Here is a 27,238-nt window from a genome sequence, read left to right as displayed (position 1 = left end):
ATTTGTCTGATTGTAAAGCACTTACTCATCACTGTACACTGTATACCAAGGCAGGTTTGCCATCACTTACTGTAAAGAGGCTCAGTCATTGGTACATGTTTATTTATAAAGCTTTGTTGGGTAAACTCCCGTATTATATCTGCTCTCTGATAACACAGAGAGTTGCAAGCAGCTATTGTCTGAGATCACATGATGTAGTATTGTTAGATGTGCCAAGAGCAAGACTGTCTTACTGTAGGTAAGACAGCTTTTATGTGCGCAGCTCCACTTGCTTGGAACAATCTTCAGCAAGAATTGAAACTGAGCAATCTCCTTCCTCTGCATGTTTTTAAAGCTAGGCTAAATGAAATGCTCGTTGATACTATGGGCACTTGTAAATGTCTATAACTATGTAAATGTATCCTGTAAATATAATGTATGATGTCCTTTATTGTTTTATGTTTCATGTGGAACCTATATGCTGCAGGTCTCCCTTGAAAAAGAGATCTATGATCTCAATGGGACCAATCTCGTTAAATAAAGGTTTGAAATGAAATGAAAAATGTAAGTTGAACATTGCTAAATCTTTCACTTTTTATGTGTTTTTTAAGACTCTCTAAATATGCACTTTTTTTCAGACTCTCTAAATACGCACTTTTTAGTTTTTATCTAAATACCAAACAGATCACCCATTCTAGCCATGCCTCATATCCCTCTTTCACTTCCTGTTTCAAAAGTGCTGATTTTGGGTATAAAGCTTTAAGAAAAGCAACAGCAACAAAAAAAGGAGGGGGCTGAGCTCATGCGGGACCCGGCAGCTACTGTCTAAAATACTGCCGTGATGAAACGCCATATCATGGATCAGGGTTTTATTTTTTGACACTGCGTGAGTTCCCCCACACGCATATTTATGTATAAAAGACATCAAAAAGTGCATTTTGCATGATAGGTCCCCTTTAACCAGAACAATTTAGTTTCTTGGAGACAGAGATTTTTTAGCTTTTTCACCCAGGCAATATCAATCTAGTATTTTAATAATAGTAATATACAATGTAATGTCAAATAAGATCATTTTAGATATGTGACTACTTTTGACCTTTTCCTGTTATCTATCCTCATTGATGCCCATTATATTTATTGCAGGACTGGTGTATTATTTAGCATTAGTTTGATCTGGATGTACAAAATAAAACTGGGAACTGATTAGATTTCTCACAAGAGGACCTCATTGTGAGTTAACTCTACATTTAAAATGGCAGGGAACTTCATTTGAGTTTATTTTTTTTAAGAAATAAACTCAAATAAGGAAAATGGATGCCGTTTCAAGTTAAAATATTAAACTAATTTCATATGAATACAAAAGCTGATGCATCAGATTCATACATTTATGAAGGATCTTAATTTATTTTTCTAATCTTGACAAATATCATTGACTTGTTATCCTTATATTATCATACCTTGAGTTGTTGGTATTGTTAAACCCCTTATACTTATGGGGATGAAATTACCTATAATGGCTATAGTTGATTTTAGCCATCTCACCCATCCCTCGATAGAGCTGAGGTCAAATAATCATAAACAAGGAGATTTTAATTAAATGAAACTGCATTTTTCATACTATTTATAGTTGTCAAAGATAGATAATTATTAATTAAATGCAGTGACTTCCTCTCTGTATATAGTAGTGTTCATAGGTAGTGGCAGAGTCCATCATTCCTGAGCTGGATTCATTCAAACTAAATTAATGTATCATGAAATACAACTTAACGTTTGAACCAGACTAATCTGTTTAGTGTTGGATGCTCAAGTCACTGCTCACTCAGGTCTGTTGTTCAACAAAAAGTTTATTTTACAGGTTTTTAATTTTACAAACACATATTCACAGATGTCTTTGATTCAAGTTAACAGTAATTAACCAAACAACCTTTTTAAAGAAAGTAGAAAAATGTTGCTGGTATTTATTCTACAAATGTAGTCCAACTTTTTATGCTGATAACAATTGAATACTATATTCTGTAGACACTAAAGCCCCTGTCACACTGTCCCGAAATTGACACCAGATGGACACACGATGAAGGAAATGTTCAAATTCGGCTCTGAACGTAACAACATCGGGTCATTCGTGAGGGCATCTTAAGCAATCGTATGACCGCCGGTGGAGTTTCTCAGGCTCCGGCAGCAACTTCGTGAGCGGTAACTTCGTAAGGCACACTTGTTATCATCGGTGCCATCGGGCATTCGCCCCGATCAGAGTGAGGGCACCGATGATAACACGATGCTCTCATGATGGCCTTACGAAGGGCAAAATTGACACACGAATTAGACGCGAAAATGAACCTTCGCAAGGTCCTTGGGCAATTTTTTGGCATTCGAAAGATTTTGCCACCGCTCACGAAGTTGCTGCCGGAGCCATAAGAAACTCCACCGGCGGTCATACGATGGCTTAAGATGACCTCACGAATGGTCCGATGTTGTTACGATCAGAGCTGAATTTGAACTTTTAATTTATCCATCGGGTTGTTTTATTGCACAACAAAATCATGTAAACATATTATGTAAATAACCCAATTTGTGTTCTGTGAAATTAAAAAGGATATAATATATTATTTTGAAGGTGGGGAAGTTGTTGTTGCTATGGAAACAACATGACGGAGAAAACGTAATATCTTCTACATATAAAGACGGATAAAGTAAAGAACAAAGTCTGAAAATATCAGTACAGTATCATAGTACTTTAACATAATGGTTTTTGTTACTTTCGTTGCAGTTGTATGTCTTAAATGTAATGTAAATGTTGCCTTCGTGTGTGGTTCGGGGCCATCTTCGTGCAAAATTCACAATTCCATATTCGTGTGTCCATCGGGTGTCAATTTCGGGACAGTGTGACAGGGGCTTAAAAGCATGTAATATCCCTTATACCTAATAAAGGCCCCGTTACATTAGAAAAGTAAGCTTTGTTTTGGGTGAACAACAAATAGAAACCAATTTCATGGTATCAGTCAGAAACATTGATTCCTTCTGGAAGTAAAACATAATGTTTGTTGCTTCATCAGATGTTTAAATAGATATTCTCCACAAAGATTAATGCAGCAATTTACAATGTTGACTTGTGTAAATCAATTTGCCAGAGTAAACAGATTCTGTAGAAAATAAGATGGAAGTTATATAGTTTTGACACTAAATATGTTTGTTTATTACCTTGAATGGAATTAAATCAATATAGGAGAAGTGATTAGTTTACTCTGACAGGAGAGATGATCAGAGGTGAAGAGTTTTGACCACCATCATTCATACTTGGGTTGAAGTATGGATAGATTTTCTCAGTGAAGGAGCAGCCAGTGAAGGAGTAGATAAGAGCTGCAGCATCTACGTCATGAAAGGAAACCAGACCCTCCTCATAATCCACAAACACCCCCACCTTCTGAGGCTGAGACTTCAGAGAGAGAAGGACTGAAGGGCCAGCAAGAGCTTTGTACTCATTTCCATTTCTCAGCCATATAGACCAGTTACCGCACCGAGGGCTCAGTTTGATCTCTCCCTTCCTGTTGATCGACTCTCTGGCCACTCCTAATTCCCATTCAGTCTTTCCTTTAACTTGAACCTCAAAGTAAAATCTGCCTGAAGAGAAACTCTGCTTTCCTAAAACACAAATACAATCAGTAAATCTCTCTGGGTTGTCTGGGAGATTCTTCTTAACACCACCATACCTCACTTGTTTTCCATCAACAGACAGAATGAGATATGGATGTGCTGTATCAGGATCAAGAGTCACATCCGCTGCGTACCTCTGGACCCTCTTCAGTTCAGCCTCAAGCTGCTTCTTCATCTCTTTACTGAAAGTCTCCTCCAGCTGAACCACAGCTCTCACCACAGTTCCCTCATGTGATGAATGGATGCTGACCTCTGTCCAGTCCTTGGTGGGTGGAGCAACTTTAAGGGACATGAATCTTTGGAGAAGATGGAGGTGGTCTTCAGAGTGTGTGCCCTGCTCCACCTCAGAGCTTCTCTTCTGCAGCTCAGAGATTTCCTGTTCCAGCTTTTTGATGAAATCTTCTGCTTGGTTTTCTGTAGTTTTCTGCTTCTCTTTGATCGTGTTGATGAGATTGGCCTGGCCTCTCTCAACAAACTCCTTCAGAGCAGTGAAGACCTGAACTCCTTCTGCTATCTCTCTGTCTGCTTCTTCCTTACTGAGGTCCACTGAGTGTTTGATCTCCTCAATCTTCAGTTGTCTCTTCTGGATCATCTGCTGAGTTTCTGTCTCAAGCTCAGCCTTCTCCCCTTCATATCCTTCTTTCAGAGGAACCACATCATGCATCTTGTGGTCTGAAACATGGCAGAGCATACAGACACATGTCTGGTCGGTCTTACAGAACAGCTCCAGAGGTTTATCGTGCTTCAGACACATCCTGTCTTCCAGGTTCTCCACAGGGTCGATCAGCTGATGTCTTTTCAGACCTGACATTGTCAGGTGAGGCTCCAGGTGAGTCTCACAGTAGGAGGTCAGACACACCAGGCAGGACTTCAGGGCCTTCAGTTTGGTTTCAGTGCAGACGTCACAGGGAACTTCTCCTGGTTTGAAGACTTGTTGCTCTGAGCTGCTGCTGCTGCTGGCTTTCAGTTGAGGCGACTGTCTGAACTGTGCAGCCATCTCAGAGAACAAAGTGTTAACGTGCAGCTCAGGTCTTGTGTTGAACTCTTTTTTACACATGGGACACTGGCATCTGTCACTCCTATCCCAGTGTTCAGTGATGCAGGTTTTGCAGAAGTTGTGTCCACATGGTAAAGTGACTGGATCAGTGAACACATCCAGACAGATTGAGCAGAGAAACTGATCTTCAGATGGTACATCGTTTGCAGCAGCCATATCTACACCTGTAGTGTGGAAGGAAGAACAATGTCTTTATAATACAGTTACAGAAAAAGAGAGAATTGGGATTGATTTTGGCCAGAGTCATTTACAATTTAATATATGTTGAACTTGTTTCTACTTTCACTAAGCCAAGCTTGAGCAACCGTTACGGCAGGGGTGCCCAACCGGTTGATCGCGGGGAGATTTCCAGTCGATCGCGAGATGTGTCTAAAAATAGAACAACAATATTCAGTTTTATCGTTAATGTCCTATAACATAATTTTCGACCCGATGTGTCGGGGCGTAGCTGGTGGGCAGTGGGCACTATTTTGCTGACGTTGTCCGTGGCAAAAGGAGTGACAGCCCGCACACACACAAGACCGCAATTTTGGCTGAAGCAAAAAAGCCCAAAATATATAATTTTCACTCCGAGTGGGAGGATGATTATTTTGGTATCAATTCCAATTCAAAGTCCATCTGTCTCATCTGCAATGCGAGCGTGGCTTTATCGAAGAAGGGCCATTTAGGAGCGGCATTTCAAAACAGTGCACACAAGCTACGAGACGGAATTCCCTCCTAATTCTGCCCTACGCTCCCAAAAGGGGAGGGGCCTGAAAGGACAGATAAATGCACAGCAGTCCATTTTCACCAGGCCCAACAACAAGAGCAAGGCTGCTACCATAGGATCTTATCGTGTCAGTCACGTTTTTCCGAAACACATGAAGTCTTTCAAAGACGGCGAAGTTGTGAAAGAAGCATTCCTGGAGGCTGCCGACACACTTTTGGGGGACAGTAAAAATAACAGTAGCATTTCAACAGGTTTTTGATATAATAAAAACTCAAGTTAGGTACCGTTATTAATCAGCTGTAAGTTTTACTTTGTTTGAACTTATTCATTATAATTATTGTACAAAATGGTATAAGAATGCAAACATTAAGATCTGTTCTGTTTACATTGATTATAGTCTATTATCAATTCAGGTTAAGAAACTAGTGTTGCTTGCATCCTATTTTAAAGGCATTTATTTTTATACTCTAATAAAATGCAACAAAAAATGGGTTTGATTCTATTAATTTTGTCTTTTTTATTGCACTTTGGCAGCAGATTCCTGTGTAGCTTCAGATCTGAGTTGTCTTATTAGTAAGCCTAATTTATACTTTTGTAGCAACACTAGTTTGCAGCAGCCATATTAATACCTGTCGTGTGGAAGAAGAACATATTTAAAATACACTTCTACACTTCACTTCGGCAAAGCGTGACGTCACCCCATTGAAAGTGAATGGGTAGCATCTCCGTTGAAGCATGCGACGCTGCCGTGTGTACGGGCCGTCAACATTCAAGACATAATAGGTTCAAGATGGATACCATGGCAAAGCAGCAATGAGTACATCCTAATGTTGTAGCCTTTATTTAACCATGTCAAATCCCATTGAGATCAACGATCTCTTTTTCAAGGGAGACCTGCAGAAATCCTGTTGTTTAGACTACGGCTGGGTGATATGGAGAATATAAAACATCACAACACATTTCCCCCAACACCTCTAACAATATTGTAGATTGGCTATTTGTGCAAAACATTTTTACACAATAACATTTTTGATGGATAATCAGGAAAAAAAGCAAATATGGAAATGTCTGGAAGTTTAAGAACGTTACATCACTTTGCTGTAATGCAGCCTTTTAAACCAGGAAATGACTCATTCCGTTTGACTACTTCAGAAAGATCTGACAATCTAGTCTCATATCCAGATGATGATATAATATTGATAACAACCTTAGCCCTAGTGTAGACCAATTTATGTTCAAGAATAACACTGATAACAAAGCTCTCATTACTTTGTGACACACCTAGTTGCCTCACATTTTAAACCTCCAACTAGTTCTTTGGTGGTGAGCTTTTAATATGACACAGCTATACAAAAAAGAGTAAGTGTAATAGATATAAGTCATGGTTGATGACCTTCCGGGTCTGTCCAGCAGAGGGCGCGTGTTGCTTGCCGCGGGTGCATAATACATAAGACTTGAAGCAAGCTAACATCGTCTGTTTCCTTTGTCTTATATTTTCCCCATATTAGGTGAGTTCATCCGTGAGAAACGTTATATATGTAGACTGACTGTGTATAATATTAATGTGAATAGTGATAGTTGTTAGAGGTATTTTTGGAGGGTTTCTCTAGGTTCTGTAATTGTTGTAGCTGTGTATGCTAGCTTTGCGAGCGCCGTTAGCTATGCTAGCGCAGCTAGCTATGATAGTGTAGTTTAGCTCCAAGAAGGGGAGTTTGGGTGTTAATTTGGATATGTATGTTTGTACTGTGCATTTAAAAAGTGACATCTTGTGTGTTAAATTGGATGTATGTTTGCAGTACGCGCATTGTTAGTGGTTGTTTTATATCAAGAATCCATGTTCTGTATTATACAGCGTGCTATGTGTACCATGTTGTTGGCGGGCATAATACATAAGACTTGAAGCAAGCTAACATCGTCTCTGTTTCCTTTGTCTTATATTTTCCCCATATTAGGGGCATAACATTTGGAGGCGCTGCTGGGAGATTTGATTTGAGGACCATCCCTGAGTTGTTAGTGGAATCCTCTGATCAATCATCCCCTTAAACAACCCAGTCATCGGAGAAAGGAGCTTGGAAAGGCAGTCGAGGTCGTTTTCAGACAACGTTGGTAACCTGCATCCTGAAGTGTGAAAAGTCACCACTAGGGAGCAGCAAAAAAACCTAATTAAGTAAGATAAACCCTCATTTGCTATTTCTGCCCACTTCTCTGATACAATGGAGGCTGAATTGGAGAAGCTGCAGCTGGACATTACAGGTGCATTGTATACACTGACTGTAGAACAACTGATTAAAGTGTGCAATGAACTGGAGATTTCAGGACCGGATAATGTGCATGTGACTGGTAAATCTCGCAGTCAATTAATTTCTCATGTCACAGAGCATAATGAACGTGAAGAAATGGCCGAGCTAGAGGATGAAGGCATGTCCGAACTTCTTAATGTGCAGGATATCATAGACAAAGCCAAAATTACAACAAATGTACATGACAGTGTCAAAAGGGAAGATCTCCAGAAGGAGGTAGAGGCACTAAGGTTGTCATTACAAGAAAAAGAAAATGCAATGCATGACCTAATGAACACAAGCATGAACCACCCTGCCGGGTTCAGCCCCCCAGAAAGAAATCTGGCCCAAGTACTCCCCAGTAGTTCTATGTGGCGCAAAGATCTTAAGATCGCAGGCCAAATAGGCGAGCCAGGACAAAAAGATAGGCTCACATTTTCTAGTCTGGCCAGACAAATTGAAAATGGCTTTAGTAAGGGCTACCCAGAGTCAGAGATCATTGATGCTGTAATCCGTGCCATCACACCAGGCCTGCAGTTACGGAGTTACCTTGAAGGGAAGGAAAACCTTACACTGCCTGCCCTTCGCCGAATTCTCAGGTCTCATTACCAGGAGAAAGGTGCCACAGAGTTATACAAACAACTCACCTCTGAGGTTCAGAGTAGTAAAGAAACGCCTCAAAACTTCCTGATTAGAACTATGGACATGAGACAGAAAATCCTGTTTGCTTCTCAAGAAGCCGAGTCAAACCTAAAATATGACCCAGCACTAGTCCAGAGTCTCTTCATGCATACTGTCCTGACTGGTCTACAGAATGACAATATTAAAAGTGACCTGCAGCCTCTCCTCATGCAGATAAGTACTTCGGATGAACTGCTGCTGGAGAAAGTGAACATTGCGTACACCTAGGGCTGCAACAATTAGTCGACATAATCGACGACGTCGATCATAAAAATTCGTCGACGCGGAATTTTAGTGTCGACGCGTCGTATAAAAACAATCAGAGAGCCGGTAACGTTAATTCAAAACTGCGCAAATGTTCATTTGTAACTGCAATGCACTACAGGAAGTGCTGGGGGCAGTATACTCTCCATTGTCTGCCATGACTGCATTCTGTACTAACAACAAAGAAGAAAGAATACGAACGATGGCGGAAAGGAGAGAGAATGAGGGTGATGAAGAGCTCAAAAAAGCGAGACCGAGAGTTTCGAAAGTGTGGGAGTATTTCACAGACGACAAGCCAAAGAAGTCAGTGAAATGCAGAATTTGTAAAGGGGAATTGGCATTCCACGGCAGCACTACAGTGATGCACGAGCATTTAAAACGCAAGCACCCTGGAACCGTGAGGACTGCTACTTTGGATCATGGGTAAGTTTGAACAAGTTAGCCATAGTCATGTTTACGTTAGCTTACATGTTGGAAAACAGAACGTCTCATGGTTAATGCTTGCTAAGCAAACGCTATTTCAGTTATGTTGAGGCTGCGTGTCCACCAACGAGCTGCTAAACAGCGCCAAGCTTACAGCGTAGTAGAGCACACTAGAGCTTTATGGACGCTGTAATTAATTCCAAACTTAAAATAATAATTAACAAGGATCTGCGAAATGACAAGAATAAAATGCGATTGAATTTGTATTATTTATTTTGTTTTCATTATGATTTTTTTGTATTTATGTTATTCAAATACATTTGATTAAACAAGTTCAAAGTTCAAATTCAAATGTTTCATGAGTCATTATTTTAATTTTCTATGGGATCATGTTATGTTAAGGCAGAGGGACTGGACAACAGGGTGACATTCACAGGTGTGCAGACTTGAGGTAAAACATGCACTGGAGCCCGGAAAATGAGCCGTGCCCACAGGAAGCAGAGATGGAGGGTGTGACAGAAATAATCGTTAGATTAGTCGACTAATCGAAAAAATAATCGACCGATTAGTCGACTACCAAAATAATCGTTAGTTGCAGCCCTACGTACACCAATGAAAAAGAGAGACAGGATAAAAAGAAACTTGCTGCCCCATCACGAGTAACAAATGTGAATACAGTCAAGTCCACTGAAGTTCCGGTGGAAATGAAAAGCACCAGCCAGCAAAACAGTTACTCTGCCCACTGATCTGCTGTCAGAAATCAAAGGAATGCGCTCTGACATGGTGCTGTTGCAAGCCCTGAGAGCTGAGGTCTCCCAAATCAGAGAAACGATCCAAACGGCCACATCTGCACCCCCACAGCATCCCTCACCAAGCAGAGAACCAGCTAATATTTCCGCCCCTTATCCTGTGTTTTCACCCCAACAACCCTCTCCCTATAGGGCTGAATTCAATGCCAACAGCGTGTACCACCAGCAGCCACCAGCAGCAGTGCAGGAGTACCGACCGGCATTCCACCCGGCACAAGTAAGAGAAACGGCTCAGTTTCAACAAGGGTATGCACCGCAGCGATACTACCCAGCACCACGCCCCCGACCTAGGTGTGTTTCCTGTACTCATGCAGGCGAAGAGTACTGTCAGCATTGCTTTAGGTGTGGAAGCAGTGAACATTTCAGAGCAGGTTGTAAGGCACAGAGGGTAGAGGGACCCACTAGGCGGAGCCCTTTAAACTAAGAGGGGTTGCTCCCATGGGACATGCAGCAACCGGCCACACAGATAAGTCCCAATCTTGTGTAAATTGCAATGAAGAGAAAAAGAGTAGGGAACTACAATACTGTTCAACTTGCAAAATTACACTGTATTGTTCTAAAGAATGTCAGGAGAACCATTGGCCTGCACACAAAAGGCATTGTAAGACATACACATGTTCAGGTATTAAGAAAGCGACACAGTCACATGACAAATCCAAGCACAAACAAAATATTGCAAAAGAAAAAACAGCTACTGTGAGAGAGTTAGTAGGGAAAAAGTGCCTCATCAGGTGTTTCCTACACGAACAGAAAACTCAGGCCCTCTGGGATACAGGCTCACAAATTTGTGCTATAGATGAGGTATGGAAAGAAAGCCATCTAACTGATGTACCGCTAAGAGATGTAGCAGAGCTAATTGACCCTATAGACTCTTTACAAATTGAAGCGGCCAATGGTACAGAAATGCCATATGTTGGTTGGCTTGAAGTGTCCTTTAAACTTACTGCAAGTGATACCGAGTTGCTAATACCCATGCTAGTGCTCAAAGGTAACCAACAGCAGTGTCCCATTATTGGCTTTAATGTCATTGAGCACCTTGTGATAGCCAGTCAGCCAGGCCAGAAAAGACATGGGGATAAAGAGAAGCTTGTACAGGCAGTAAAAATTGCCTTTCCTCATCTTCGAAAAAACAAAGCAAAAGCCTTTATTAATGCTGTGAGTGTAGGACAGACATGTGACTATAACGTAAGAACAGCAAATGAGAGTTAGTGTGCCTAAACGTAACTCCATTCAACTCGAGTGTCGAGTACAGGCTCCATTTTTCAAAGAGGATAAAACTCTGGTTTTTGAGCCAAATGAGAACCCACAATGGCCTGAAGGATTAGAGTTTTGTGATACTCTTGTGTCCGTGAAGGCAGATACAGTCCCAATAATTATTGTTAGTGTGCAAAACACAACAAATCATGACATTACGATGGCAGCAAGAACTATTATTGGAACTGTACAGTCAGTCAGATCAGTATATCCTGCAAACATATTTAAAACAGACCAAAAACCTGCTGCATCAATCCACCATGTCAACGCCCAGATCTCCAGTGAAAGCCCCCCTGTGCATGAGCAGTGGGATCCTCCTGTGGATTTGACTCACCTTGATGAACACCAGAGACAAATAGTCAGTCAGATGCTAAGAGAACAATCAGACTCATTTTCCAAGTCTGATGACGACATAGGCTGTGTGGAAAACTTGCAAATGAAGATTTCACTACAAGATGCTGAGCCAGTGTCAAGAGCCTACCGCTCTGTTCCAAAACCCTTATACAAGGAGATGAAAGATTACTTACTGGACTTGATAGCACAAGGGTGGGTTGAAAAGTCCATGTCTTCCTACTCCTCTCCAATCGTCTGCGTAAGAAAAAAGGACGGAACTCTACGTTTATGTATTGACTACAGGGAGCTCAACAGGAAAACCCACTCAGATCGCCATCCCATCCCCAGAGTACAGGACATTATGGATAACCTGGGAGGAAACACACTCTTTTCACTGCTGGACCAGGGTAAGGCATACCACCAGGGTTTCATGGCCAAAGACAGTAGACACCTAACAGCCTTTGTGACCCCCTGGGGCCTTTATGAGTGGGTACAAATCCCGTTTGGACTCATGAATGCCCCTGCAGCATTCCAGCGGAGCATGGAAGAGTGCTTGGAGGGCTTAAGGGATGAAATATGTGTGCCATATCTTGATGATGTTCTTGTGTTTAGCAGGACATTTGAGGATCATATCAATGCTGTCAGAAGGGTGCTGCAACGGCTGAGGGAGCATGGGATAAAACTAAAGCCCAGAAAGTGTGACCTGTTTAAAACACAAGTACGTTACCTTGGAAGAATTGTGTCTGCTGAGGGAAATAGAGTGGACCCTGCCGATACTGCTGCAGTAACGGCCCTGAAAAACAAACACCCAGGAACTATCGGTGAGTTAAGAGCAATAATGGGACTATTAAGTTATTACAGGCAGTATATCAAAGATTTTTCACGTATTGCCTGTCCCTTGTATGACCTGCTTAAAGCACCTACAGAAACTGAAACGCTGAAAAAAACGAAAACAAAAAGAAACAGTAGAGGAGTTTCATCCAACACACCCATCAAATGGACTGACATGCATCAGTTAATATTGGAACAGTTGATAGACTGTCTCTCGCAGCCTCCTGTTCTAGGTTTCCCAGAGTTTTCACAGCCATTTGTCCTCCATACCGATGCTTCCAACCAGGGATTGGGGGCAGTATTGTACCAAAAGCAAAATGGAAAGCTTCGTGTGATTGCTTATGGTTCACGTACTTTAACAACAGCAGAGAAAAATTACAATCTACACTCAGGCAAATTAGAGTTTCTTGCCCTCAAATGGGCAATCACAGAAAAATTCCGTGATTACCTATACTATGCACCATTCTTCACCGTCTACAGTGACAATAACCCACTTACATATGTACTGTCCACTGCCAAACTGAATGCAACAGGTTGTCGATGGGTAGCAGAACTGGCAGACTTCCATTTCATAATTAAATACCGTCCTGGTAAGGAAAACATTGATGCTGACAGTCTGTCCAGAATGCCTTTGGACGTGGAAGTATTCATGGATGAGTGTACAGAGGAAATGTCATATGATGTGATTGGAGCAGCTACACAAGCAGTGGAGAACCAGGATGAATCCAGTGTGTCATGGTCCATGGGTGTCTCATTAAGTTGTGCAGCATTAACTGTAGACGCATCCATCATTCCATTGACAATAGGACAGATCAAACATGACCAAAGAAATGATCCCAATGTTGGAGCAGTGATTCAGTACAAGCTGGCAGAAAAGAAGCCATCAGGCTCAGAACTCAAACAACTCAGTTCACAAATCTTATGTCTGCTAACGGTACGTCTACACTACAGGCATCAAAAAATGCTTTCAACGCTTCGCCCATTCACTTGAATGGGGTGACGTAGAAGATTTTGAATCTTCGCCGAACTGCATTGTGGGGAGCATGGCATGGCTTTGCAAGCATCACGAGCATCTATCGGCATCAAAAGTTGAACAATGTTCAACTTTTGAGGCTCGATGCTTGGCATCAGCCAATCAAATTCCGTTTATGCAAATCCCGCCAGTGCAAGCTCAGCCAATCCAACCGCGTGCAAGCTGGGAGAGCCAGACCGCAGTTCATTTCCTCATATTCCAAACGAGATATTACGGTAGCAAATCACCCGGTTCTTTACGACCGGAACTATTTACCGGGATACAAACCGGAGGAACCAGGCATGGAGGGAGGTGGCAGAGACAGTGGGTGAAACTGATAGTTTTTTCGCCTGTTTGGAGAGTTTATATCCAGTTTACTTCGTTTTAACATTGCTATTGCTCTGTATGTCGGGGGCGGGAGATTCATGTGATTGGTTGCTCGCAAAAAATCGCCAAGCTTCAGACACGCCCAGCTTCAAGATTTTTTCATGCCTGTAGTGTAGATGGGCCGTAAGAGAGTGGGACAAGTTGGAGATGAATGAGAGTGGAGTGTTGTACAGGAAAACTTCAAACAGAACACAGCTTGTGCTTCCAGAAAAGCACAAAAGTACAGTATTAAAAGGAGCTCCATGATGAAATGGGCCATCAAGGTGCAGACAGGACTACATCTTTGGTACGGGACCGGTTTTACTGGCCCTACATGCAACGAGAAATCGAAGATTATGTCATGAGGAGATGTGTGTGCCTCAAGCACAAGAAACCAAGCCGTCAGACAAGAGCGCCACTGACGAACATTGTCACCACTCAACCGTTTGAGCTTGTCTCAATTGATTTCTTGCACCTTGACAAATGTAAGGGTGGTTATGAATATATTCTTGTAATTGTTGACCACTTTACACGTTTTGCCCAGGCCTACGCCACGACTTCCAAATCAGGAAAAACAGTTGCAGAAAAAATCTTTAACGACTATGTGCTGAGATTCGGCTTTCCGACAAGAATACACCATGATCAGGGTGGTGAATTTGAAAACCAATTGTTCACACAATTGAAAAAGTACTGTGGAGTTGCTGGGTCGAGAACCACTCCCTACCACCCACAAGGAAACGGACAGGTCGAGCGGTTTAACCGAACATTACTCCAGATGTTAAAGACCCTCACAGAGAGACAAAAGACTAACTGGAAAGACTCACTAAATAAACTGATTTACTCCTACAACTGTACTCGTAGTGATGTAACAGGTTTCTCACCCTTCAACCTGTTGTACGGACGCTCTCCACGGTTGCCAGTTGATATGCTGTTCGACTTGACCGTGGAGCAAGGGGACAGTAATCATTATCGTTACATGGAAAAGTGGAGGCAGGGCATGGAGGAGGCATACGAGATCACAAGAGAAAATGCTCACAAAGCTGCTATGAGAAGCAAGACACATTATGGCAGTAAGGTGAGAAGCTCAGTATTACAGCCTGGTGATCGTGTATTAATCAGGAACATGACACCTCGCGGTGGTCCTGGCAAACTGAGAAATCACTGGGAAGATGCTATTCACACAGTTGTGCGTCAAGTGAGTCAAGATATCCCTGTTTATGAACTCAGACCTGAGAGAGGGACAGGGAGATCAAGCGTTTTACATCGTAATCTTCTCCTCCCATGTGACAACCTGCCGCTGGAAACTCAAGTACAGCCACGTGCAAAGAGAAAGAGTGTGGAGAGAAATGAGGAAGCGGAGCAAACAGGGGAGGAGGAAGAGGATGATGAGTATTATCTAGCACCACTTAAGCAGCAATCAAATCCATGCCCACCTGAGACAGTGAATCCTGCGTGCACTAGTACACCTGTGGAGCTTGAATGCATACACTCTGAGGAAAACCTGTCAGCTGAGCCAGAGAAAGAACAAGAAATGGCACACGAAGTTGGGTACTTGCCGGAGGGGGAGGACAGCTACGTTGAGGACAGCTATGTTGAGGATCTACCTGTGGAGAATGACAGCTACGTTGAAAACAGCTGCGTTGAGGATCTACCTGTGGAGAATGACAGCTACGTTGAGGATCTACCTGTGGAGAATGCTGTCCCATCACCTGCTCAAAGTGACCCCAGTAGTAAGGAGCTTCAAGGGCATCGACGACAATGCAGACGACCAAAGGTCTTCACATATGATAGGCTTGGCTCACCAGCCTGCTACAACATAAAAGCACCACCTCTGCATACAAACTTAAAGGTGCCATGGACACACACTGTACCGCCATACCACTTTCAGCAGTACTATGGATATGAGGGTAGTGACATTGCACACCATTGAACTGAGTAAATGCACATACATTACACTCAAAGAACACATAAAAAGGAAAATGGACGGCAGAGGTCACATTCAAAGTGATTGTTGACATGAGATACATTTATGGGCTGTGTTTTCACACAATATATCATTACATGACACTGTTACAGTCAATCATATCTCACTCACCTGTTTTAAAGGAGTGTAGTTCACTTGGACATGCTGCACAGGCAGAACTGTTAACAAGGTAGCAACGGACTATGTTGAAACTATGTGTGACAAAGGAGGTCAAAAACAAATGTATGAAAAGAGTTCCAGACTGTAACATTGCACTTTATAGGTAAATGTACTAAACATGTTTAGCCTGAAATAATGCATATTCGAGACCGTTTCTTCTGGCCAAATATGCAGCAAGAAGTAGAGCACTCACACACACAATGTGTTATGTTTTTATGTGTTTAATAAATGTTATAGATGTTGCTGACATGTAGGCATAATATTGTGGATTAGAATGTCGGGACGACATCTGTTTTGAAGGGGAGTGTGTAATAGATATAAGTCATGGTTGATGACCTTCCGGGTCTGTCCAGCAGAGGGCGCGTGTTGCTTGCCGCGGGTGCATAATACATCAGACTTGAAGCAAGCTAACATCGTCTCTGTTTCCTTTGTCTTATATTTTCCCCATATTAGGTGAGTTCATCCTTGAGAAACGTTATATATGTAGACTGACTGTGTATAATATTAATGTGAATAGTGATAGTTGTTAGAGGTATTTTTGGAGGGTTTCTCTAGGTTCTGTAATTGTTGTAGCTGTGTATGCTAGCTTTGCGAGCGCCGTTAGCTATGCTAGCGCAGCTAGCTATGATAGTGTAGTTTAGCTCCAAGAAGGGGAGTTTGGGTGTTAATTTGGATATGTATGTTTGTACTGTGCATTTAAAAAGTGACATCTTGTGTGTTAAATTGGATGTGTTTGCAGTACGCGCATTGTTAGTGGTTGTTTTATATCAAGAATCCATGTTCTGTATTATACAGCGTGCTATGTGTACCATGTTGTTGGCGGGCATAATACATAAGACTTGAAGCAAGCTAACATCGTCTCTGTTTCCTTTGTCTTATATTTTCCCCATATTAGGGGCATAACATAAGCAGTATGTAGGAAGTAATCAATAAACATTAATAATGTCAGGAAACCAGGAATGAGGATAAACTCCTAACCGCAGATAATCAGTAACAAGTTAGTTAAATCCAGAGGGCTGAACCGTAGGCATGAAGACAAACAACACCATACTTATATCATATTTAGTTGACAGTGTAAATATAATCAGCTGTACTCACCAGTGTTTGACAGAGACTCTGCTGTGTTGTTGAGAAAGATCTGATGAACTCAGTTTGTATTTTCTTTAGACAGAAACAGAGACTAGTCTCGACTGCAGTGTGGCTGCCTCTCTGACTAACTTAACTTTCGTTTCCTGAGTGTGACGTGTAAGCTCTCCTCTTTCCTCTGTAGCTCCTCCTCTCACTGCAGCTGGTTGTGTTCCCTCCCTCTGATTCACACAGGTGTTGGGAAATACCAGCGACTCTTCAGGTTAAAATGGAGCAAAGTTGGTGCTAACAGTGGAGAGAGTGAGATATGTGAAAATGTTTTTCTTTATTATGTTGAAACTGTCTCAGCTATACTTTAACCAGAACAGTTTATTTCATTGGAACCTCTCCTCATTGATACCATATCTATGGCAGGACTGGTGTATTATTTAGCATGAATTTGTATCTAGATGTGTGTAATAAAACTGTGTTTATAAAAAGGGGATCACTTTGTGAGTTAATTCTACTTCTAAAAGTGCAGGGAACTTTATTTAAAGGATTTTATTAAAGAAATAAACTCTCAAACTTTGTTGATAAACTGGCAAAGATTAGCTGGGGTCTCTTTCTTGAGATTTCTCTTAGGTTGTTTATATTTCATGTCCTTGTATAAGTGATTATCCTCACATGAAGGTTTGTTGACTCATGTAATTGTTTGCCTTTTGAGTAAGAAGTAACCTTTGTCTCATCATATCTGAGTCTTGTGATCCATCTAGTGGTCGTTCTGTGTGATGACATATAGAAGTGTAGAAGAGGAAGGCTGTCAGATCTCAAGAAACATTCAGAATTACAATTATTTATGTTTTACTGTACTTACAAACCAATCATTCTTTCTGTGCTGGACTATGGTGATTGGTTGTATATGAATGCACCTGCCTATTGCCTGATCAAGTTAGATGCCGCCTATCACAGCACACTGAGATTTGTCACAAATTGTAAAGCACTTACTCATCACTGTACACTGTATACCAAGGCAGGTTTGCCATCACTTATTGTAAAGAGGCTCAGTCATTGGTACATGTTTATTTATAAAGCTTTGTTGGGTAAACTCCCGTATTATATCTGCTCTCTGATAACACAGAGAGTTGCAAGCAGCTATTGTCTGAGATCACATGATGTAGTATTGTTAGACGTGCCAAGAGCAAGGACTGTCTTAGGTAAGACAGCTTTTATGTGCGCAGCTCCACTTGCTTGGAACAATCTTCAGCAAGAATTGAAACTGAGCAATCTCCTTCCTCTGCATGTTTTTAAAGCTAGGCTAAATGAAATGCTCATTGATACTATGGGCACTTGTAAATGTCTATAACTATGTAAATGTATCCTTTAAATATAATGTATGATGTCCTTTATTGTTTTATGTTTCATGTGGAACCTATATGCTGCAGGTCTCCCTTGAAAAAGAGATCTATGATCTCAATGGGACCAATCTCGTTAAATAAAGGTTTGAAATGAAATGAAAAATGTAAGTTGAACATTGCTAAATCTTTCACTTTTTATGTGTTTTTTAAGACTCTCTAAATATGCACTTTTTTTCAGACTCTCTAAATACGCACTTTTTAGTTTTTATCTAAATACCAAACAGATCACCCATTCTAGCCATGCCTCATATCCCTCTATTTCACTTCCTGATTCAAAAGTGCTGATTTTGGCTAAAAAGCTTTAAGAAAAGCAACAGCAACAAAAAAAGGAGGGGGCTGAGCTCATGCGGGACCCGGCAGCTACTGTCTAAAATACTGCCGTGATGAAACGCCATATCATGGATCAGGGTTTTATTTTTTGACGCTGCGTGAGTTCCCCGACACGCATATTTATGTATAAAAGACATCAAAAAGTGCATTTTGCATGATAGGTCCCCTTTAACCAGAACAATTTAGTTTCTTGGAGACAGAGATTTTTTACCTTTTTCACCCAGGCAATATCAATCTAGTATTTTAATAATAGTAATATACAATGTAATGTCAAATAAGATCATTTTAGATATGTGACTACTTTTAACCTTTTCCTGTTATCTATCCTCATCGATGCCCATTATATTTATTGCAGGACTGGTGTATTATTTAGCATTAGTTTGATCTGGATGTACAAAATAAAACTGGGAACTGATTAGATTTCTCACAAGAGGACCTCATTGTGAGTTAACTCTACATTTAAAATGGCAGGGAACTTCATTTGAGTTTAGTTTTTTTAAGAAATCAACTCAAATAAGGAAAATGGATGCCGTTTCAAGTTAAAATATTAAACTAATTTCATATGAATACAAAAGCTGATGCATCAGATTCATACATTTATGAAGGATCTTAATTTATTTTTCTAATCTTGACAAATATCATTGACTTGTTATCCTTATATTATCATACCTTGAGTTGTTGGTATTGTTAAACCCCTTATACTTATGGGTATGAAATGACCTATAATGGGTATAGTTGATTTTAGCCATCTCACCCATCCCTCGATAGAGCTGAGGTCAAATAATTATAAACAAGGAGATTTTAATTAAATGAAACTGCATTTTTCATACTATTTATAGTTGTCAAAGATAGATAATTATTAATTAAATGCAGTGACTTCCTCTCTGTATATAGTAGTGTTCATAGGTAGTGGCAGAGTCCATCATTCCTGAGCTGGATTCATAAAAACTAAATTAATGTATCATGAAATAAAACTTAACGTTTGAACCAGACTAATCTGTGTAGTGTTGGATGCTCAAGTCACTGCTCACTCAGGTCTGTCGTTCAACGAAAAAGTTTATTTTACAGGTTTTTTTATTTTACAAACACATATTCACAGATGTTTTCGATTCAAGTTACCAGTAATTAACCAAACCACCTTTTTAAAGAAAGTAGAAAAATGTTGCTGGCATTTATTCTACAAATGTAGTCCAACTTTTTTTGCTGATAACAATTGAATACTCTATTCTGTAGACACTAAAAGCATGTAATATCCCTTATACCTAATAAAGGCCCCGTTACATTAGAAAAGTAAGCTTTTTTTTGGCAGCACATCAAATAGAAAACAATTTTGTCACACCTAAGGGAATATATTTCATGGTATCAGAAACAGTGATTCCTTCTGGAAGTAAAACATAATGTTTTTGCTTCATCAGATGTTTAAATAGATATTCTCCACAAAGATTAATGCAGCAATTTACAATGTTGACTTGTGTAAATAAATTTGCCAGAGTAAACAGATTCTGTAGAAATAAGATGGAAGCTATACAGTTTTGACACAAAATATGTTTGTTTATTTAGCACATCCTCACTCCCTGGTCGGCCTATGTTTATTTAATTAAACTGCATTTTTCATACTATTTATAGTTGTCAAAGATAGATAATTATTAATTAAATGCAGTGACTTCCTCTCTGTATATAGTAGTGTTCATAGGTAGTGGCAGAGTCCATCATTTATTGTACAAATGTAGTCCAACCTTTTATGCTGATAACAATTGAATACTCTATTCTGTAGACACTAAAAGCATGTAATATCCCTTATACCTAATATAGGCCCTGTTGCATTAGAATATTAAGAATGTTTTGGCTGCACAACAAATAGAAAACAATTTTGTCACACTGAAGGGAACATATTTTATGTTTTTAGAAACAGTGATTCCTTCTGGAAGTAAAAAATAATGTTTGTATCTTCATCAGATGTTTAAATTACATTATTATTACATTACATGTCATTTGATAGACGCGTTTATCCAAAGCGACTTACATAAATTCAGTACTGTGGACAATCCCCACAGGAGCAATTTGGGTGAAGTGTCTTGTCCAGGGACACAACGACATACTGACTGCAGTAGGACTCCAACTTCCTACCCCCTGATTCGAAGTCCAGCACTCTATCCACTGAGCCACAGCTGCCCTAAATCGACATTCTCCACTAATGCCCCTTTCACACCAATGCGGTTCCAGGGCCGGTTCGGAGCTAGAGACTGATAATCACCGTTTTTTCCTGTTCACACCGCAGCGGAGCCGGCTCTAAGCACCGAAAACCGGTTCTTACTAAGCACCAAAAAACTGTGGGCCTAGAAGCGTTACGTTACGCTTACGTCGGAGGGGGGCGAGATTAACCTGAACTAACAGTTTATGGCGAGTACGGCAAATAAAAGTTGTAACAAGCAGTAGCGCTGAGCAAAGTGACTAGAACGCAACCACACACTTGTAAAAAACACACTTTTTAAAGTCAGGCAACACCAGGCTTCTAGTGATTCTGTTTATTTGCGCCTTACTTTGACCATCCGTTCGCTGTTATTGATCATTGTGGAGAGCAGGCAGACGTTTTGTTTTGTATTATAGCAGCTATCGGATGGAATCAATACATGGGCTGCACAGGTTGTCGTGTCCGACTATCACAAGTAGAATCATAATGAAAAATACGCCGGTAAAATGTGCCTGTAGAAAACGGCTTATGCCACAATAGGATAGCAACAACAAGTAGTCAGTTTAGCTTTGGTTGCTATGCTAGCATCACCCATTTTATATCAGAGAAACTTTTATAACAGCATTGTGAGGCCAAACAGCGTCAATTCAGACTGACACACATTCACTTAAGGGGAACTGGGGATATGTATCAGCTGCTTGTGTGACAGTCAGACAGTGAAGACTTTACAGCGGCCACTGCCGTGTGAGCTAGCCCGGAGCTAACGGGAGAATAAACTCCGGTGTACGAGCAGCACTGCAGCGGTCGGTAAATGGAGCTGAAACACATTCATAAACAATGAACAACGGCACTCTGGAGAAAAGTATAAGGTTGGAGAAGTCGTTATTTAATTGAATCTGGCTTTGTATGTTTAAATGTAACACGATCATTGACCCGACGCAGTCCCCCATTGTTGTTGTTGTGAGATCCGTTGGGTAGAAAATCAGCGACGTAAACTGTGACGTCATGACGCAGCAGCGGCAGCACCAGTCAGGCTCCGGGTGGTGTGAACAAAACGGGGGCTGAAAATAAAAACCGGTTCCGAACCAGAAGAGCACTAGCACGGAGCTAGAATGGGAACCGCGTTGGTGTGAAAGGGGCATAAGATGAACGCAGCAATTTACAATGTTGACTTGTATGAATCAATTTGCTAGAATAAACAGCTTCTGTAGAAAATAAGATGGAAGCTATAAAGTTTTGAAACTAAATATGTTTGTTTATTACCTTGAATTGAAATAAATCAATATAGGATAAGTGATTAGTTTACTCTGACGGGAGAGATGATCAGAGGTGAAGAGTTTTTACCACCATCCTTATCACAGGGATGGAAGAATGGGTAGAGTTTTTCAGTGAAGGAGCAGCCAGTAAAGGAGTAGATAAGAGCTGCAGCATCTACGTCATAAAAGGAGGCCAGACCCTCCTCATAATCCACAAACACCCCCACCTTCTGAGGCTGAGACTTCAGAGAGAGAAGGACTGGAGGATCATCAAGAGCTTTGTATTCATTTCCATTTCTCAGCCATATCATCCAGTAACCATCTTTAGGTGTCGGTGTGATCTTTCCCTTCCTGTTGATCGACTCTCTGACCACACCTAAAGTCCACCCAGTCTTTTCTTTAACTTGAACCTCAAAGTAAAATCTGCCTGAAGAGAAACTCTGCTTTCCTAAAACACAAGGACGATCAGAAAATCTCTCTGGGTTATCTGGGAGATTCTTCTTTACACCACCATACCTCATTTGTTTTCCATCATCAGACAGGATTAGTTGAGTATGTGCTGTATCAGGATCAAGAGTCACATCCACTGCGTACCTCTGGACCCTCTTCAGATCAGCTTCAATCAGCTTCTTCATCTCTTTACTGAAAGTCTCCTCCAGCTGAACAACAGCTCTCACCACAGTTCCCTCATGTGATGAATGGATGCTGACCTTTGTCCAGTCCTTGGTGGGTGGAGCAACTTTAAGGGACATGAATCTTTGGAGAAGATGGAGGTGGTCTTCAGAGTGTGTGACCTGCTCCACCTCAGAGCTTCTCTTCTGCAGCTCAGAGATTTCCTGTTCCAGCTCTTTGATGAAATCTTCCGCCTGGTTTTCTGTAGTTTTCTGCTTCTCTGTGATCGTGTTGATGAGATTGGCCTGGCCTCTCTCAACAGACTCCTTCAGAGCAGTGAAGACCTGAACTCCTTCTGCTATCTCTCTGTCTGCTTCTTCCTGACTGAGGTCCACTGAGTGTTTGATCTCCTCAATCTTCAGTTGTCTCTTCTGGATCATCTGCTGGATTTCTGTCTCAAGCTCAGCCTTCTCCCCTTCATATCCTTCTTTCAGAGGAACCACATCATGCATCTTGTGGTCTGAAACAGTGCAGAACATACAGACACATGTCTGGTCGGTCTTACAAAACAGCTCCAGAGGTTTATCGTGCTTCGGACACATCCTGTCTTCCAGGTTCTCCACAGGGTCGATCAGCTGATGTCTTTTCAGGCTTGAAGCTGTCAGATGAGGCTCCAGGTGAGCCTCACAGTAGGAGGTCAGACACACCAGGCAGGACTTCAGGGCCTTCAGTTTGGTTTCAGTGCAGACGTCACAGGGAACTTCTCCTGGTTTGAAGACTTGTTGCTCTGAGCTGCTGCTGCTGGCTTTCTGTTGAGCCATCTGTCTGAACTGAGCGACCATCTCAGAGAACAAAGTGTTGACTCTCAAATCTGGTCTTGTGTTAAAAGCATCTTTACACAAGGGACACTGGCACTGGTCACTTATATCCCAGTGTTCAGTGATGCAATTTTTACAGAAGTTGTGTCCACATGGTAAAGTGACTGGATCAGTGAACACATCCAGACAGATGGAGCAGAGAAACTGATCTTCAGATGGCAGGTAGCTTGCTGCAGCCATATCTACACCTGTAGTGTGAAAGGAGGAACATATGATTTTTACTTGTTTTTTTGTTGGAAAAAAAAAAGTGGGATTTAATTGTATATGCTTTTGTTTTGACTTGCACAACGCAAATATAACCATTCAAGTCATGTTAATAAGTTCAACGTGGCTACCATGGCAATACAGCAATGAATATGTCCATAAACCTGTTTTATAGACTAGGGCTTGGCGATATGGAGAATATAAAACACCCCAACATTTTCCACTAAATGCCTCTAAGTCATATTGTTGTGGGCTTTACTATTTGTGCATAATGTTTTTTCACGTCTATATTTTTGATAAATCATCATAATAATCAATGGTGATATAATGACTAAGTGGGTCAACACAATAATAAAGCGGATAGAACTGTCCGGTAATTAAGAACATGACATAACTTTACTGTAATGCAGACTTTAAACCAGGAAATGACACTCGTGCAGTTTTACCGAAATCCAAGATTATATCAAATGTCCAGGGCCCAGGAGTTCAAAACTTTGAATCCCTATCTGATCAGATCAGATTTGGATTTTGTGGAGTTCAAAACCAAAAATCAGGATTAGGATCACTTTGATATCCGATCAGATCAGGAAATCCAATCCAAGCTTTAATCTGGATCAAATCTTCAAAACGGCTAGCTCAAACCGACAACACAGGATTGGGATCAGTTTGATCCCAACAAACTGGATGATCCTGATCCCACCAGAGGGGTGGATTTCCAGTGGATTACCAGAGCAAAATGTACTGTACAATTTATTTTAAAATATGTTTCAATTTAAGTAAAATGGCAAAGTTTGTTAACTGAAATAATACACAATTTTTAGCCTTCATGGGAAATACATTTTATTTTTTCCATTGTTGCTCACGTTTGTGGTGGCCTATTTTGTTTTCAACCAAATGTTGATGACATAAATGTTTATGCTCATAAAAGTATCACAGCAAAGATGGTCAATCACAAATGTAATTTAGATTAAAGTTAAAATATCTTCAACAACAAAAAAAGTCCATCATCACCTTTCAAATAAAAAAATATAATTAGACATTATAGATGTCTCTGCTATGTGGTCTCTTGTCTTCCTTGTATTATTTTTCATGTCCACTAGATGGCGATCGGTAGGATTAAAACAGATCTGATTGAGATTAAAAGTTTGAGATTAAAAGTTTTGAACTCCAGGGCCCAGGAGTTCAACATTTTTAATCTCAATCAGATCCGATCGGATTTTGAAATCCCATTTTTTGTGATCCAGGATCAGGCAAGTCGACTAGATGGCGATCGGTAAAGCAATGATATTCAGGATCTAGTCATCTTGAAAAATTGTAATCTGGATCAGGCTGATCCTATCCTGAATTGCTTTGAACTACAGGGACAAAATCTGGCCAATTTGTCTGATCCTGGATCACAAAAAATGGGATTTCAAAATCGGATCGGATCTGATTGAGATTAAACGTTTTGAACTCCTGGGCCCAGATGACTAAATCCTGAATATCAGAGCTTTAATCCTATCGATCGCCATCTAGTGGACATGAAAAATGAATACAAGGAAGACAAGAGACCACATTGCAGAGACATCTATAATGTTTAATTATATTTTTAAATACATAAAGGACATCAAATCATAATGAAATTGTAATTAAAAAAAATACTCCCACTAGGGTAACAGCAATAAAACCTTCATTCAAAAGCAGCTGGATCATCCAGGCGTGCTTTGAGGAGCTGAATTCTCAGTGAGGTTTCACTTTGCTGAAGCTGGCACAGCTGTATTTGTTCTTCGGCCAGACGGATCTGTCAGTCAGAACACAGTCATGGCAGGGATTGTTCACATCTTCCATGCTGGAAGGAAAGGTTACCGCCAAAGGGTCCACACTGAGCGCCCCAAACCTCTTCAACAGTACACAACAGAATAACTGTACAATCGTTTTCGATTTGGACTTGATGACATCAACTACATTGCTGATCTGGTCAGGTCACAACTGTAGTGCAGAACCTTTCCCTCTAAAGAAGAGACTGAGTGGTGGTGCAATGCAAGATGCTATTGTCCGCAATTACTTTTGAAAGGTGATGACAGATGGACTTTTTTTGTTGTTGAAGATATTTTAACTTTAATCTAAATTACATTTGTGATTGACAATCTTTGTTGTGATACTTTTATGAGCATAAACATTTACAGTATGTCATCAACATTTGGTTGAAAACAAAATAGGCCACTACAAACATGAGCAAAAATTGAAAAAATAAAATGTATTTCCCATGAAGGCTAAAAATGGTGTATTATTTCAGTTAACAAACGTTGCCTTCTTATTTAAATTGAAACGTATTTTAAAATAAATTGTACAGTACATTTTGCTCTGGTAATCCACTGGAAATCCACCCCTCTGGTGGGATCAGGATTATCCAGTTTTTTGGGATCAAACTGATCCCAATCCTGTGTTGTCGGTTTGAACTACCCGTTTTGAAGATTTGATCCAGATTAAAGCTTTGATTGGATTTCCTGATCTGATCGCATATCAAAGTGATCCTAATCCTGTTTTTTGGTTTTGAACTCCCCAAAATCCAAATCTGATCTGATCAGATAGGGATTCAAAGTTTTGAACTCTTGGGCCCAGATGATGATATAATATTGCTAACAACCTTAGCCCTGTGTAGACCAACTTATATTAAAGAATAACACTGATAGCTCTCCTTAAGTTTAGACTATTGATTTATTCTTTCTATTTGCATCACATCAGAAGCCACCTATTTGTTCCTTGGTGGAACACTTTTCATATAAAACAGTCACAGAAAACAGATTAACATTTATGTAGCAAGTGAAACAGTAATAATGGCAGGAGTGAAGCTGAACAGTAGGGCTGTGGACAAACCACACCATACAGTAGTTATATCATATTTTGTACAAAGTGTAAATATTATCATCTGTACTCACCAGTGTTTGGAAGAGACTGTTGTAAAAGAAAATGAATTCAGTTTGTATTTTCTTTAGAGAGAAACGGAGACTTGACTCGACTGCAGTGTGGCTGCCTCTCTGAGTAATTAACCTTTGCTCTCCTCTTTCCACTGCTGCTCCTCTCACTGCACCTGCTTATGTTCCCTGACTCTGATTCACACAGGTATTGGAAGGTACCGGGGACTCTTCAGGTTAATAGGGAGCAAAGGTGGTGCTAACAGTGGGGAGGAGTGAGATACTGTATGTCTAAAGGTCTTTCTTATCTTTATTATCTTTATATGAAACTGTCTCAGCTATACTTTAACCTACTACTGCCCTACTTAAATTCACAAATGATGTGTTCTCTGCAGCTGATAGAGGGGAGTTAACTGGTGCCATCTTTATTGATCTTACCAAAGCTTTTGATGTTGTTGATCGCTATTTACTACTTGATAAATTATATGCTATTGGACTTTCTAGAAGTGCATTACTTTGGTTTAGCTCATATTTACATAATCGAAAACAGTGTGTTATTTTGAATGGGAAAAGTTCTGATCTCCTTATACAGCATAGTGGAG

General features: G+C 40.6%; 2 protein-coding genes across 2 annotated transcripts; both read right to left on the bottom strand.

Moving 5' to 3' along the window:
* Positions 1-1,805: 1,805 nt before the first annotated feature.
* Positions 1,806-17,182, bottom strand: LOC307043171 (nuclear factor 7, brain-like). The gene is made up of 2 exons (XM_079687465.1): positions 16,890-17,182; positions 1,806-4,851 (listed from the first exon to the last, which is right to left on the bottom strand). The coding sequence occupies exon 2, from the start codon at positions 4,841-4,843 to the stop codon at positions 3,212-3,214; it is 1,632 nt and encodes a 543-aa protein (XP_079543591.1). The 5' UTR covers positions 4,844-4,851; positions 16,890-17,182; the 3' UTR covers positions 1,806-3,211.
* A 2,592-nt stretch (positions 17,183-19,774) lies between these two features.
* Positions 19,775-26,819, bottom strand: LOC307043220 (E3 ubiquitin-protein ligase TRIM39-like). Its single transcript, XM_079687537.1, has 2 exons — positions 26,661-26,819; positions 19,775-23,726 (listed from the first exon to the last, which is right to left on the bottom strand). Exon 2 carries the CDS (start codon positions 23,716-23,718, stop codon positions 22,090-22,092), a length of 1,629 nt encoding a protein of 542 aa, XP_079543663.1. The 5' UTR covers positions 23,719-23,726; positions 26,661-26,819; the 3' UTR covers positions 19,775-22,089.
* Positions 26,820-27,238: the final 419 nt, after the last annotated feature.

Source organism: Notothenia rossii (assembly GCF_949606895.1).
Source record: "Notothenia rossii genome assembly, chromosome: 1".
Taxonomy (NCBI): Eukaryota; Metazoa; Chordata; class Actinopteri; order Perciformes; family Nototheniidae; genus Notothenia; species Notothenia rossii.
The sequence above is the reverse complement of the archived record's forward strand: the minus strand, read 5'-3'. Positions and strand labels throughout refer to the sequence as shown.

Bases quoted from the DNA above. Each gene is read 5' to 3' on its own strand.
- LOC307043171 (XM_079687465.1), bottom strand. From the start codon at position 4,843: ATGGCTGCTGCAAACGATGTACCATCTGAAGATCAGTTTCTCTGCTCA.
- LOC307043220 (XM_079687537.1), bottom strand. From the start codon at position 23,718: ATGGCTGCAGCAAGCTACCTGCCATCTGAAGATCAGTTTCTCTGCTCC.